At 38.4% G+C, this 15,436-nt stretch overlaps 1 protein-coding gene across 1 annotated transcript in view; it reads right to left on the bottom strand.

Moving 5' to 3' along the window:
* The window catches only part of LOC149011791 (uncharacterized), a 69,932-nt gene that overhangs the window by 41,388 nt on the left and 13,108 nt on the right, over positions 1-15,436 (bottom strand). The window contains exons 4-7 of the mRNA XM_089161970.1: positions 11,262-11,503; positions 10,863-11,109; positions 10,477-10,556; positions 4,448-4,532 (exon numbers count right to left, since the gene is read on the bottom strand). Of these exons, the coding sequence (XP_089018096.1) occupies positions 4,448-4,532; positions 10,477-10,556; positions 10,863-11,109; positions 11,262-11,503 (654 nt within the window). The remainder of the gene's footprint in view (positions 1-4,447; positions 4,533-10,476; positions 10,557-10,862; positions 11,110-11,261; positions 11,504-15,436) is intronic.

Raw genomic sequence — 15,436 nt, 5'->3', positions numbered from 1 at the left:
TCTACAAAACCTTCCACACCTGGTCTGCAACTTTCCAAGTAGTATACAAATGAATGCTTGGTCATGGGTTTTCTCATCAACTCCATTGAACCTAGCATAGCAGAGAGTTATCTCCTCCTTCCTGATGCGGCAACTATTTGAAAAGTTACTAAAGATACATACTCCAGAGTTGGCAATGATGCACAGTGGTTTGAAATTAGACGGAAAATCAATCAGTTATAGCAGAAGGACCTTCCTCTTTCTCAATACTATAACACTCTTCGGGGATATTACCAGACTTTAGATTTCTATGGGAAGTTTACACCAAAGAATGCTGAAGATGCTATCGCCTATCAACAATGCAAAGATAAACAGAGAGTTTATGATTTTTTGGCAGGATTGAATATAGAATTTGATCAAATTCACGCACAGATCCTTTCGAGAGACTTTCCCTTCTCTGGCTCAAGCCTGTGCCATGGTAGATACCGAGGACAGTCGAAGGACAACTATGGTACACGCTCAAACATCTGATAGATCTGCATTAGTGGCTGGTTATAGCAATAATAAATCTAGTTCCGTAATTTTCGCCCTCCAAGGAAAGTGCGAGAATTGTGGAAAATAGCGTCATACAAGTGTTGGAAGTTGCATGGGCGTCCAACAAATTCCCGTGGAGGAGGTAGAAATGGAATCAAGGGCAGCAATCAAACATCTGCAAATCAAGCTAGTTCTGACACCCTGAGTACTCCAACACTTCTTTCCTTAGATGAGCTCCAACACCTTCGTCAATTGATGTTCAGACTTGACTCATCTTCTCCAGTATAGACTTCTAGTACGAGTATAGCCTCTATCATTGATCCCTCTATTGATCCACAAATTACCACAGGTATTTTTGGTTGTCACAATGTCAATTTGACTTATCCCTCCTGGGTAATCGACTCTGGGGCAACCGACCATATGACAGGCTCTTCTACTTTGTTTCATACTTATTCATCTGTCCCTATTGCTCAGGATGTTCGAACGGCTGATGGTTCTCTCTCCCCTATCTCTGGGAAAGGATCTATTATCTGTTCGCCTTCCCTTACCTTATCTAATGTCATGCATGTTCCTAATTTTTCGGCTAATCTTTAATCTATTAGTAGCCTTACTCATGATATGAACTGCAAAATAACTTTCTTTCCTTCTCATTGTGTGTTTCAGGACTTGGAAACAGGGCTTACGATTGGCAGTGGTAGACAGAAAGGGGGGCTCTACTTAATAGATGGGTCCCCATCAGTTCTTTCTACGGTCTCTAATTCCACCTCCCCTGCACTTTTTACCTTATTACAGTGGCATTGTCGTCTTGGCCACGTTCCTTTACCTATTTTGTCCAAATTATTTCCTGATCTGATTAAAAGGTGCAATTTAAATTATTTTTATTGTGAGGCATGTATTTTGGCTAAACAGACCAGGCATGTTTACCCTATTTCAGATAATCGTAGTAAAATTCCTTTTTCAGTCATTCACTCTGATGTGTGGGGTCCTTCTCGGACTGTGTCTATATCTGGTCATAGATGGTTTGTTACCTTTATCGACTGTTGTACTAGGACCACACGGGTCTACTTACTTCACCAAAAAAAGTGATGTTTTCTCGTGCTTTCAAAATTTTCATAATATGATTAGGACTCAATTTGGGGCGACAGTCAAAATCCTTCTTACGGACAACGGAACTGAGTACTTGGGTGGCACATTCCCTTCCTACTTAGAAAACCATGGCATCATACACCAAACTAGTTACGTTGACACTCCACCTCAAAATGGGGTTGCCGAACGCAAGAATAAACATCTACTTGAGGTAGCACATTCCATCATGTTTTCTATGCATGTGCCTCTTCGGTTTTGGGGTGAAGCTGTTCTTACTACGGCATATCTAATTAACCAAATGCCTTCACGAGTCTTAGACCAACATTGTCCCCTTGAGGTTCTTTTAGGTACAGTAGTCTTTACAGTCTCACCTAAGGTTTTTGGATGTGTTGCCTTTGTCCGGAACCACCATGTTCATGGAAAGTTAGATCCCCGTGGGTTAAAGTGCATTTTCTTGGGTTATCCTCCTACACAGAAGGGGTATAAGTGTTATCATCCTAGTTCTCGTTGTTTTTTCGTCTCTATGAATGTTGTGTTCCAGGAACAAATTCCCTTTTTTCCCCTACACCTCTTCAGGGGGAGAGTTTTAGTGAAGAGGTTCCAATATTGATTCCTCCTTCTGATATTTCTCCTGAGATTCCTACAGATGATCCTCCTTTGGAAGATGGAATGACCGGATAGGAACGGCTGGTGGATGATATACAGGGGGAGACTAGACCTCTGAAGACCTATCAAAAAAAGCAACAAGTGACCCCTTCTGAACCAAGCCAGTTAAAAGCTTTGGTTCCTGGCCCTAAACAATCCGTTCCTCCAGGTGAGTCTGTCTTTGACCCTTCTTCTAATCCTACTTTAGACTTACCAATTGCATTAAGAAAGCAGCCTCGAACTTGCACCAAACATCCTATTTCCAATTATGTTTCATATCAGTCTCTATCTCCAGAATTTCAAAGTTTTATTTCCTCTTTGTCCTCTATTTCTATTCCTAACACTTGGCAGGAGGCATTATCTCACTCAAACTGGAAAGAAGCTATGGATGAGGAAATGCAAGCTCTGGAAAAAAACAAAACGTGGGACTTGGTGACTTTGCCCATAGGAAAGCAGACTATTGAGTGCAAATGGGTGTTTGTGATCAAGTACAAGGTAGATGGGACTGTTGAAAGGTACAAGGCAAGATTGGTGGCCAAAGGTTTCACTCAAACTTATGGCGTTGACTAGCAGGAGACATTTGCCCATGTTGTCAAGATGAACACAGTTCGTACTATTATTTCATGTGCAATTAATAAAGGTTGAATTTACAACAACTAGATGTGAAGAGTGCATTTTTGCATGGAGAACTCCAAGAAGAGGTATATATGGATATACCACCCGGGTATTCTACTACAGAGGCTTATAGGAAAGTGTGCAAGTTAAAGAGGGCTTTATATGGGCTGAAGCAATCTCCAAGAGCGTGGTTTGGAAGGTTCCATTAGGCAATGATATCTAATGGCTATAAGCAAAGCAATACAAACCACACTTTGTTTATTAAAAGAGATGGTTGTCACACTATTATACCTTTAGTATATGTGGATGATATTGTGATCACCGGCAGTAGTGAGGATGAGATTTCAGCATTAAAGACTTTTTTGGGAACTGAATTTGAGATCAAAGATATGGGAAAACTAAGATATTTCCTAGGTTTAGAGTTGGCATATTCTACTAGTGGTGTATCTCTATCCCAGATGAAGTATAAATTGGATCTTCTTGAGGAAACTGGAATGCTAGGATGTAAGCTGCTTGAGACTCCTATTGAGCCTAACCTACACTTGAAGGCAAAGGAAGGAGACCCAATTGACAAGATAAGCTATCAAAAATTAGTGGGAAAGTTGATCTATCTATCTCACACTAGACCTGACATCACATTTGCAGTTAGTCTTGTTAGCCAGTATATGCATGATCCCTATTCCTCACATTTGGATGTAGTATACCGGATCTTGAGATACTTAAAGACTACTCCAGGAAAAGGAATTTTAATTTCAGCTCATGGACATTTGAAGATTGAGGCATATACAGATGCAGATTGGGCAGGATGTCCAAATGATAGGAGGTCTACCTCTGGGTATTGTGTATATGTGGGAGGTAACCTTGTGACTTAGAGAAGCAAGAAACAGGCTGTAGTTGCGCGGTCCAGTGCCGAGGCTGAGTTTAAGGTGATTGCTCAAGGCATTTGTGAGGTACTATGGCTTAAAGGGCTGCTTCAAGAGGTTGGGACAGATTTGGAAGTTCCTATACAGTTATACTCAGATAGTAAGTCAGCAATCAACATAGCTCATAACCCAGTACAGCATGATAGGACTAAGCATGTGGAGATTAATAGACATTTCATCAAAGAGAAGCTTGAGGCTGGACTGATCCATATCACCTTTGTTACTTCAAATTAGCAACGGGCTGATGTGCTCACAAAGAGCTTGAGCACGAAGATATTCAATTACATTATGAGCAAGTTAGGCATGATAAATATCTATGCTCAAACTTGAGGGGGAGTGTTGAAAACATGGATTGAGTTTCCTAATTAGAAATAGGATTATGTTTCCTCATAAGTCTAGAGTTTTATTTCTATATTTCATTTTCCTACTTAGTATAGGACTTAACTAGGTTGTAACTATAAATACCCTATTGGGGTCTTGTGAATAATAAACTTTTAGAGGGAGCAATTCCTCACATTACAACAAATACAAAAACAGCAGAATGATAGACTACATAGAACAAATAAATGAAATGCAACAAATAAAATAATATAGCATAAAAGCTTCATTAAATCAACTGAATTGGCTTGATAGACATAACAAGCTAAGGTAAACAGTCAATTCACCTTTCTGCATGTGGTTATTGGGTCATCAGAGTAAAATGGCGGATACCCAACAAGCATCTCGTACAATATTGCACCTAGTGACCACCTGCACCCCATCCACGAGAAAAAAGAAGGCACATTATTCTATATTAACTAGTATAGGACAACAATTTTTTCTTCTTTTGTTTACTTACATTAAATACAGTTAAGAATAGGAAACACCCACAGAAGTACCAAATCAGAAGAAATAATCATGCATTTGGAAAATTTTAGGCCAACAAATTAATACAAATAAAGTTCTATTATATAGACTACTAGCAAAGAAATAATGAACACATTGGCATTGCTGCCTTGGAGTATTCAGAGACCATTATCGCAGGCTCATATTGCATCGTTAGGCATTAGTTATTAGAAGAAAAAAATGAGTGGGATCCTTGATGTTGGGATTGAGGCTACTTTCTACAAGTAGTCAACCAAGAACTGGAATTTGGAACCCCACATTGGCTATGAGGCTATGAATGTCTCCTTTTGGAGGCCAGGATCTAACATGTACAGTCACTATAGTTGTAACCATAATAAGGTGAGTTACATTATCATGGGCTGTCTGCAATAAGTGATGAGAGTTTGTCTGTGCTCGAGTAAGAGTTTAGGTTGGTTAATGTTTACATGTTTAGTTATTAAGCTGTAATTGTGTAACATAACAAGAGTCCGAAGTTGAAGTTCGATACAAAGTCTATAGCTAAACCATGATAAGAGATACCGAATTCCACTGTGTTCCAGACTTCCAGTATTCTTCCCCCTTCTCTCTCAGTTCCTCTCTCATGTCTCTTAATCTTTTCTATCTTGAAAAGCAAAATGGTCATATTAGACTGTTCAAGGGTGTATTAGAAGCCATGCCACATACACAACCAAGTGTACAATGGGGGTAAACTTATCCATGTACACATACTTATTTTAATTACAAGCCTGCACCTTTCCACTTTTCTTGGTTGACAAGCAATATCATATGATTCATATCTAGGATAGTTTTCTTTTTAGAATAGTTTCTTGCAGACAATATATACTAACTAATTTCTGTAAGCCTGTCTAGGGAAGACATCCTAGCTGATCTTTGACTAAGATATCATAAAAGTAAGTTTGGGGGGGGGGGGGGGGGGGGAGAGAATCTACCTTGTGCAAGATCTCCCTTCCCTCTTCTCCTCATTCTCCTCTCCTGTCTATCTCATTCCTTACTTCTCTTTTCTCTGATTCTGGGTTCCTAAATTGCTGCAAAGTAGCATGGTATCAGAGCTGTAATCAGATCCCTGGGCTGTTATTTTCCTTCTGCAATTTAGAGAGTCTTACATTGATTATTTGTGCCACCTTCTCTAATTGCAAATAGCTGACAGACAATCATGGACATGAAGTATTAAACCTTCTAAGTCTGATCTATCCTACTGCTGACCTGAAATGGGAGTCTTCATCTAATTAAACCTTCTTTTTTAGCCTGCTACCACTCGTGTGTGGCTGTTGCAAGTGCTGCTCTACCTCATCGACTGATCCTCTTACTGCCCACGGCTAGTCTGTTTCACAGAACATCCGTAACCAGCAAGCCCTTGTTCTGTCCCATATTTATCTGCTCCTTTTAGATCTTGTTCCACCACTGTGGTACCTCCTTTATTCCTAGCTACCATACTGGCCTGATATAGTCAGACTGTTTTTTCCTGAGAATCCCTCTCTTCTGCTGTTTCTACCTCTTGCATGCCTCTGGATCTGGAGTCTAATGCTGGCACAGCCTGAGGTTAACATACTCTGCTCGTGTTTGCTGTTTTTGTCCCTTGCTTGCCTCTGAATTTGGAATATACTGCTAGAACAGTCCTATGTTTGACATATTCTGCAGATTCTGCCCTTGTGATGCCTGGTGACTTGTACTGTCCTCTTGTTAATATCTATTGGATATCCTTTTAACGGTGTTATCATGGCTGAACCTAAACTTGCTGATAACTTGCAAGTACAAATCATCACTATCAAATTAAGTGGTGTCTCTAATTATTTGTTGTGGGCTTAAGCTGCTGAAGCTTCTAAGGTGAAGCTTCTAACACCGTTCAACAGCTTAAGCCTGAATATATCAAAGAGGACCCACCTAAACCTGACCTTAAGGATCCTGCTTCCATTGTTGCTCATGATGAGTGGATGAGAGAAAACTCTACCGTTAAAATTTGGTTACGGAATAGTGTTGAGCCCTCCATTGCTACCAATGTGATGTACCGATGTTTCATACATTAGATAAAGTGCAGGAAGACCTCTATGAAAGCTACTCCCAAGCTAAGATATCTCACCTACCTATGAATTGTACCCCGGCCCCCAACCAAAAAAAAAAGTTTTTCCAAAGGAGATAAATCCCTGAATGACTATTTCAGTACTCACAAAGGCTATCTTGAGAAGCTACAGTTTTTCTTCTTTTTTTTCCTCCAGTGTGTGAAAGAAACTACAGCTTTACCAACCTATTACTACTGACCTTGAAAATTTGAAGGACAAACAAGCTGAGTTTGTGTTGCCAAATCCTTGGTTGGTCTTCATCCTGAAAATGAGCCGGTAAAGGGTCAATTGCTTCCTAGAGAGAAGGTGACCTTCCCTTTATGAAGTCTTCTCTCAATTGAATTGGTAAACCCTAGCTCCTTCAAATCTTCTAATACTTATTCTAATGAGAACTCTACTTTTGTGGCAGGTCATGGAACCACCCTCCACTAGAGGACCTGGACAGACCCGTGGTCGTGGACTCGTGGTCATGGTTGTATTGGACATGGTGGACAGCAATTTGATAAGTCTCCCCGCCAGTGCACTTTTCGTGGAAAGCTTAATCATACTGTTGACACATCTTGGGCAAAGCATGGTAAACCAGATTGCGCTAATGAGTTGGCCAACACAAGATTTACAAAAAACACTTGTGAATCCATTGGCAACTCTACTAACTCTAAATCTGGAGAATCAATCACAGTTTATTTGTTTTTCAACCTTCTTATAATAAAATTAAGACCCAATTTGATGCTTCAGTCAAAATTTTCCATTCTAATAATGCCCTAAAAAATGTGCAAACTGAGATATCTGATCCAAGGGCATGATACATCAAACTAGCTATTCTTAACACCCCCCCCCCCAAAAAAAAAAAAAAAAAGGATGTAAAAAATGGGGTGGCTGAATGTAAGAACAAACATCTTTTGGACATTTGCTGATTCTCTTATGTTTCATACGAAGGTTCTAAATAATCTTCTATGTGATGTAAATCTTATTAAGAATATTCTGTGTGATGTAAATCTTATTGCCTAGTTTCTGATTAATCACATGCCTTCATCTCTGTTGAATGACAGAATTCCATTGATGTAAGTGGGCCTACCCCTCCCCGTTTTCTCGAACCAGAAAATTGGGCCCAAGAATCCAGCCCACTGGTGCACCAAGTGGGCTGGCCGAACCCTACAAGAGGTAGTTGGTCCTTTTCCCACGTCTTTTGAACACCAAAATGATCCGGTAATATTCCTTATATTTTTGTGAGTCCATATCTACTTTTTTTTTAATTGTTAGCATTGAGAGTCCTAGTCAGAGATGCGAGTCCAAATTGGAATCAATTTTAAAATGAGATTCCTTTTGGATAATGAGTTATTAATTTGGCAAGTTGTTTCTTGAAGCTTCCTTTTTAGAGGTTATTTATTTACTGAGTTATGAAGGGGATCCTAGTATATAATGGATTCCCTAGTTGAGGTCCAATTTAGTTTCCTTGTTTAAGTCCATGAAAAACTATTTAAAACCCCCACCTCCTTGTAAAGAACTCAGTTGAAGATTAATAAAATTGAAGGCTTGGAGTCATGGAAAGCATAGCCCACAACCTGGCTCGAGAAGTTTGTTGGTTTTCTGCAAATCAGCACCGTTCTTCCTCTTAGTGACAGCCCTCTTCAACTCAAACCAGCCATCCCCAACAAGTAAGAACATCACAGCCCCCTTCCCTTCCTATCCTATTCCTCTCTCCCCCCTCCCCCTCCCCCCAAAAAATTGCAGGCCCCTTCCTTTCACCTGAACCTTGCAGAAGCGAGCCCCCACCTCCCCACCCTTCCCTAACCCTTGCGGCAGCAAGCCCCAACCACCCCCAGCCCCTACTAACCCTTGCGGCAGCTACTCCCTCCTCCCTCTCCCTTCTTTCTCTTCTTGGTCTAGTGGCACAAAAGAAAAGAAAGAAAAGAAAGAGTAGAATGAAAGAAGAAAGAAAGATCAAGAAGAAGATGTTTCAAGATTCCATTCAAGAATTCAAGAGCCCATTCAAAAATCAGCCAAGAACGCCAAAAAAAACCAATACTTTCATCCATTCATCCCAAGGTGAATCTGGTTAACCCAAAGTCATAATTCTCCCAAAACCCATCCCATATTTGATTTTCTTAAAGAATTTCCATATCCCTTCCTTTCTTAATTAACCCAATCCATTTAGATTTTGTTAACCAACCTTCCCCAAATTTTTCACCAATACCCTAATCAACCCAAAATCTATCCCATCTTAGACTTGTTAAACTGTAGTTTTCCCTAACCCTTCCCATATTAGTTCTTTCTTTGTTGTTTTACTAGGAGAGGAGTAACCCTAATTTTAGGGATTTAATTTCACGTCTCAAAACCCTAGAATTTGGTTTACATCAACCATTTTCTATTTTGCATCCCTAATACCCCTTTGTTTTCCCTACCACATCTTTGGGTGTGTTTGCTTTGTTCACATTTTGCAACTTGATATAGATAAACTCTCACCGTGCAACAAAAGGTTTCCTTGGATATTGTCGCACTAAAAAAGGTTACGTTGTTTTGACCCATTTTGAAACCATCATTCTATGAGTGTTGATGCTGCCTTCTTTGAGTATACCCCATTTTACTCATCTCCCAATGATTTGACTATAGCTTTCCCTGACAGTGAACTCACTACTACAGCGCTTCTTGTTCCTACTACCAAAGTAGAATCTCTGCCAGTGATTGTGTACCAATGGCAGCAGCAATGGCAGGCTCCTCTAGTGCTACCAGCTCCTACCATACCACCTTAGGCTCTCCCTGTCCAGCCCTCCACTTCTTAAGATGCTGTTGACTTACCAATCGATATACAACAAGAATCTGTAAGATTTAACTGTAGCTTTTAACTGGCTGTACCATGATTCCAGCCAACAATCATCCAAAGAATAATCTGGGAATCACAAAATATACCTGAAACTTATCCTAGTGGTAACCAGTAAGAAGAGGTACATTGTTGGTCTCAGGTTGGTAACTCACAGCAGGATGATCTGGAAAAGATGAGACTCTAGGGCTAGAGTTGCCCTAGGTGAGTGATCAGCAATCATACTTTCCAGAAGAGAAGTGACAGGAGAAGCAAGATCAACTCTCTCTTGCTGATTTCAATGTAACATCAAAATAAACCACACCAGTAAAATGGGAATAATCGGAAGAAGTGAAAAGGAAGAAGGTCAAGACCACGAAAGAAGTAAACTGGGAGAAAAAGAACACTGACCACAACTGAGAGAGATGAGAGGAGTTGATCAAATAAGGAGGCTAGACCAAATGGCCAGTCTTGGGCCTCTTGGCTCCTTAGTAGGAACTCAAAATCAATCCATTCAATTAATACCCTGAAATTGTTGGTAACATCCATATATAAAACAAGAGAGAATGAACTCCCCAAAGTTAAGACCAAAAATAGTTCCAAATTAATATGGACTCTCACTCCTCCACAGCCAACAAGAGAAGGTGTTAAAGTAGGAAAAACAACTAACAGTTAAAATTTAAACCCCTAAATGTAGCAGCATCAAATTCTTTTACACCCAACCTTCAGTTTGATATATATATATATATATATATATATATATATATATGGAGAGAGAGAGGTAATCCCAAACCAATAATTTGGTGAAAAGCTAAATAACTAATGATTCATCAATTAACTACTTTGCCAAAGAAGAAAAAGATAGATGCAGCAACAACAACATAAAAAAGAGTGTAAAGCACACTAATAATTCAAACTACTACCACAGGACAGCTATCATTTTAAACAAACCAACCAGTCACATTCCATTCCATAGCCTTTTTTCAGTAGCACTTCTGGTGCAATGTAGTCTGGTGTGCCCACTGTGGAGAATGCCTGGATAAATAAAAACAATTAGTGATCTAGGGGAATTAATAAGGACATTGTTGACCACAGACAAAAACAGAAAACATGATCCCAACTTTGATGTTACAATAAAGTCTAAACAGTGATGAATCAGAACAACACTAAGTTAACATGTTGGTATAATGCTAGCAACAATTTCTATTTACAGAATATACAGGGCAGGGATGTGCTGATGTTGAGGGAAATTTTGTATATGTCAGTCCAACAAAAATGAAAAAACAGGTGAAGGGTTCTAAACATCATAAGAATTTATAAACTGCATTTGAAAGTTAATACCAATTTCCTCCGGTTCCTCTGCCAATGCTGAAGCTGTTCGTAGGGGCTCTTCCACCTGCATCCACCATCTGCTGCATCTGGGAAGCAACCATCAACATCCATTGATTCTCTCAGGTTTTCATCAGCCATTGGTTCATTTTCATTTATATCAGATAATTTATTGCAGTCAAGAGGCTTGCAAAGACCAAAGTCAGAGAGCTTCATGTGGCCATTTTTGTCCAATAGAAGGTTGTCAGGTTTAATGTCTCTGTAAACATAGCCGTCAGAAATAAATATAAGTGTCTGTGCACTAATAGCAATAGTCAAATTAGTCAAATTACAGACATTTAGAGCAACTTCTTAAGGTGAGCCCTTCCAGTCATATTATGAGCAAATAAGACTAGAAAATAAAAGACCAACCTATGGATGTAATTATGTTTATGAATTGACTCTATGGCAAGAACACTTTGAGCAATGTAAAACCTAGCCACACTTTCAGTTAAGGTATCTTCTCTAATCAGCAGTGTCATCATGTCCCCACCAGGCAGATACTCCATAATCAGATACAAGTACTCTGCATCCTGAAATGAATAGTAGAGTTTCACAATGCAGTGACTCGCAACTTCTGCAAGTAGATTCCTTTCAGCTCTGACATGTTCAACCTAAAGACAAAATTTTGAAAAACATTAAAATATATATTATAATAAGCACTTTGTCAGTGGCCAAGATAAAGTTTCAAGCAAGCAAAATACAATTAAACATTGAACATGGAAAATAATACAAAGACATAATATACTACTAACCCAAGAAAACAGGAAAACTTTGTAAACACAAGAATGGCTTTGGGCCAACAAAAAATATGACTTTGAATAGTGTTAAATGGAAAACATATTTGTACAGTAAACCCAAGCTAAAAGTTGACCCTCATCTCACAAAATACAACCATCGACAATTAGAAACACTAACCCTATGCCCATAACTGCCAATTACTGCTAAAAGGCAGGCCCCTCCTCCCAAGATGCACCATCTTTCACTTTGATCTATCTTGCCTAATGAATTAAGTCGAGTTTGAATGTTTCACCCCAACCAGAAGGCAAGAACCTCTCTAGAAGTCTTACAGCACTGTTATCCCTGAGAATTGAGATATGCTTTTTGTCCTAATACACAAAATGTCAATTTCAACCATTTCCTCCATCCTAAACGGTAAACCTCTCTTCTGATATTTAGGAGTAATATTCTTCAATTCCCAACAATGCTACAACATCATAGCTTTATCCCATGGTTGACATGGACCCTAGTCCTCCAATCAGTTCATTCAAAACCAAACGAGATATAAGACTTAACCTACGAATGTCCTTTTGCACCCTTTCACTCGAGTTATTTAGACATGCTCCTGGCTCTTTTAGTTCCTTCAATCTCAATCAAATCAATCCTTTAACTAGCATCCCAAGGTTATTGAACACAGTGATGGAGCCATGTCGGGGCCTGGGGGGCCATGGCCACCCCCCCCCGGATTTTTTGAAATTTTAAATATTCCTATTATTTTTCCATACTTCTCTCACTTTACATGTGAAATACCACTATTTGGCCCCCTCCAAAAATTAAAAATAAAAATTTAAGATAAAGATGATGGGTACAAATGTCATTCTTAATCATTATCTAATGGTTGTCATTAAATTCCTAATTTTAAGGAATAAAATGTTAAATTTTAATTAAAAACTAACTCACGGTCCATGAATTTCTCCCTATATATTCTCTCATATTTTCATTCATATTTATTCTCTCATGAATCTCCTCTTTTATTCCTATTTTTTCTCTCTTTTTTCTCACACGTCTCACAAAATATTGGAGTAGTTAGCAAGACATTGGAATTTTCTGAATCTTCTCCACAGTTATCAGGTATTCGCTCTCTCTTTCTCAAATTATTCCTCTCTCTCTCTCTTACACCCACAATTTTTCTAGTATTCTTTCATAAAGCATAATTATATTTTTTTCGTTATTCTTTCTTTCTCCTAAAATTTTGATTCTACTAATAGCAATTTAAATCTAGTTAGAATTCAGCCATTCATTTTATCTGATTTAATTATAATCATTGATTTTATTTTATTTTTTAATCCTTAACTTTCTCCTAAAATTTCATTTCCTATTAATGGAAATTTAAATCTCGTTTAAAATTTAAGCCATCAATTTTATCATATCTAATCGTAATCATTTAATTTTTTTTTTTTTTAATCCCTAAACTTTTTCATAAAGTTTCCATTCCTACTAATAGCAATTTAAATTTTAAGTTTTATTAGTTGGATGTTCAAATTTCTGCCATTAATATTATTATATCTAATCTAATCATTGATTTTTTTAATTAATTCATGATAAATTGTGTGCTTATCCCATATTTAGTTAATAGACTTCCATCTATCTTTTTTCTTATAATTTTTCCCACAATTTCTTTTTCACCTTTTTCTTTCACGATTTTTTTAAGTTTTTCTCCCATAATTTTAGCCCCTACTTTATTTTAATATATTTTTTATAATTTACTTATAATTGTGTTATCAATAATTCAATATTTTAGTCCTATTAATTTACCTAAATTTTTAATGTGGACCCCACATCAAAATATAATAAAAGATTCTGAGATAAGACCCACAGTGGCTCCTGCATTGGCCCACGTATATTCGCCCCCCCCCCCAATGTTCAATCCTGGCTCCACCCCTGATTGAACATGACCATGCCACCTCAAGCAACTCTCTCGTAGCTTATGGGGCAAATCCATTACCAAATTGGCCTTCCATTTCTTAGGAATAAGTCCAACGTTGGTTAATATACATGTTGGCCTTTGATCCCTAATTTTCTATGTATTAGGCCACCTTTGTGTGACAAGACTTTGGGTAGTTAGGTTGCATACAAAAGCTTCCATGCTTTGTTTATTTGAATGCTTTAAGGAACAGCTGGTTTTGCCAGCTTGGACCAGTGCTTCAATTTGAATTATCAGAATATTCCCTTTCCAAACTAAGGGAATCTTTTCATTTTAATTGTTTAGTAGAGTGGGATTAAGACTTTGTTTTGACTTTTGAGAGTTTATATTAGTTTCCGGCTTAATTTAAGTAAATGGGTTAAGGATTGGGTTAGGCCTTCCTATTCTAGTTTAGAAGTATTTTTGAGTGTTTAATATAAGGCTTTAATAGAGCAAGTATTGAACAAAAACTGTGATATAAATAGTGTATCAAATTGACTCCTTGACAAGGGGAACCCAAGAGGTTCAAATTGTGATATTGGTTTATATATCCAATCAACTCCTTGATGGTGGGAAGCCTAGGAGGTTCAAATCAAGGCTCCCCTTAAGCTTAGTTGAACTGTTGAAGAACCCCCACCCCTTCCTTCCTTCCTTTCTTTCTTTCTTTCTTTCTTTCTTTCTTTCTATCTTTCTTCTTCTCTTTTTTTTGGGGGGTGGGCGGAGATAATTACATTTGAGTCACTTATTATGGGTTGAAACTCATGTTTACATTTGGGTCACAAGTGAAACTAATGCCGTTAAGACCAGCTAACTTCCATTGTTAAATGACCAAAATACCCTCTTGTGAAATTAAAAGAGACAAATGTACTCAAATATCCTTGCTTGACTACATACCTTTCAAGTCTATGGGTGAAGGGATTCCCCTTCATCTTGCAAGAAACCACCCACCACCGGCCCCTGCCGGAAATCACCCACCATCGTCCCTTTCGCCTAAACCCTTAAAATCCATCTTCGTCTCTTCCCACATTTGCAACCTGAGGTAACCCTCATTTTCCACATCTTTTAGCTTAAGCAACAAGTTCTTTATTTCCTCTAATGTGGTGCACTTCTAGCACTTAGATACAGCTAAATAAAAACTTATGGTTTCCCTTGGCTGAAAGATTAGTGTAGGGACTTGAGATCATCATAGTAGAAAAATAAAAATTATAATCATTTGCAACCATTATTATGTGTGACAATGTTTATCCGGGAAGATTGTGCGTCATAAGGGATTATTGCAATATGTATCAAATTTTAATATCCATCAGCGACTTCCATTAATTGTGTGCAGACTTCTTTGCTTAAGCTTCGACTGTCGTCTTCTTTATCAGTAAGGCCCCATAAGCATCAACTTCTTTACCATTCAACTTTCATTTTATTACAAAAACATAAAGGAGAGCAGGAGAAGGGGAAGTACATGCATTTGAAGTGCAACACTGGAAATAGCAACTAGGGTTTGTTCAGATCTGAAATAAATTAGATTTCTAAAAATGAAGATGGGTTTTGAGGGTTAGGGTGAAAGGGGATGATGGTGAGCGATTTCCAGCAGAGAGGAGGTGAGGTGGTGGTGGGTTCTTTTTTTTTTTTTTTTTTTGGGGGGGCGGTGGGTGACTTCTAGTAGGTGAAGGGATCCACCTTCACCCACCTACATGAAGAGATATTTAGTCAAACAAGGGTACTTTGGAACATTTATCTCTTTAATTTCACAAGAGGGCATTTTGGTCATTTAACACTGGAACTTAACTAGGCTTTACGGTGTTAGTTTCAATTGTGACCCAAGCATAAATTTGGGCAGTTAAGTGACTCAACACAAGTTTCAGCCCAT

Source organism: Hakea prostrata, chromosome 7 (genome assembly GCF_041222555.1).
Source record: "Hakea prostrata isolate BN-2017 chromosome 7, UWA_Hpros_2, whole genome shotgun sequence".
Taxonomy (NCBI): domain Eukaryota; kingdom Viridiplantae; phylum Streptophyta; class Magnoliopsida; order Proteales; family Proteaceae; genus Hakea; species Hakea prostrata.
The sequence above is the reverse complement of the archived record's forward strand: the minus strand, read 5'-3'. Positions and strand labels throughout refer to the sequence as shown.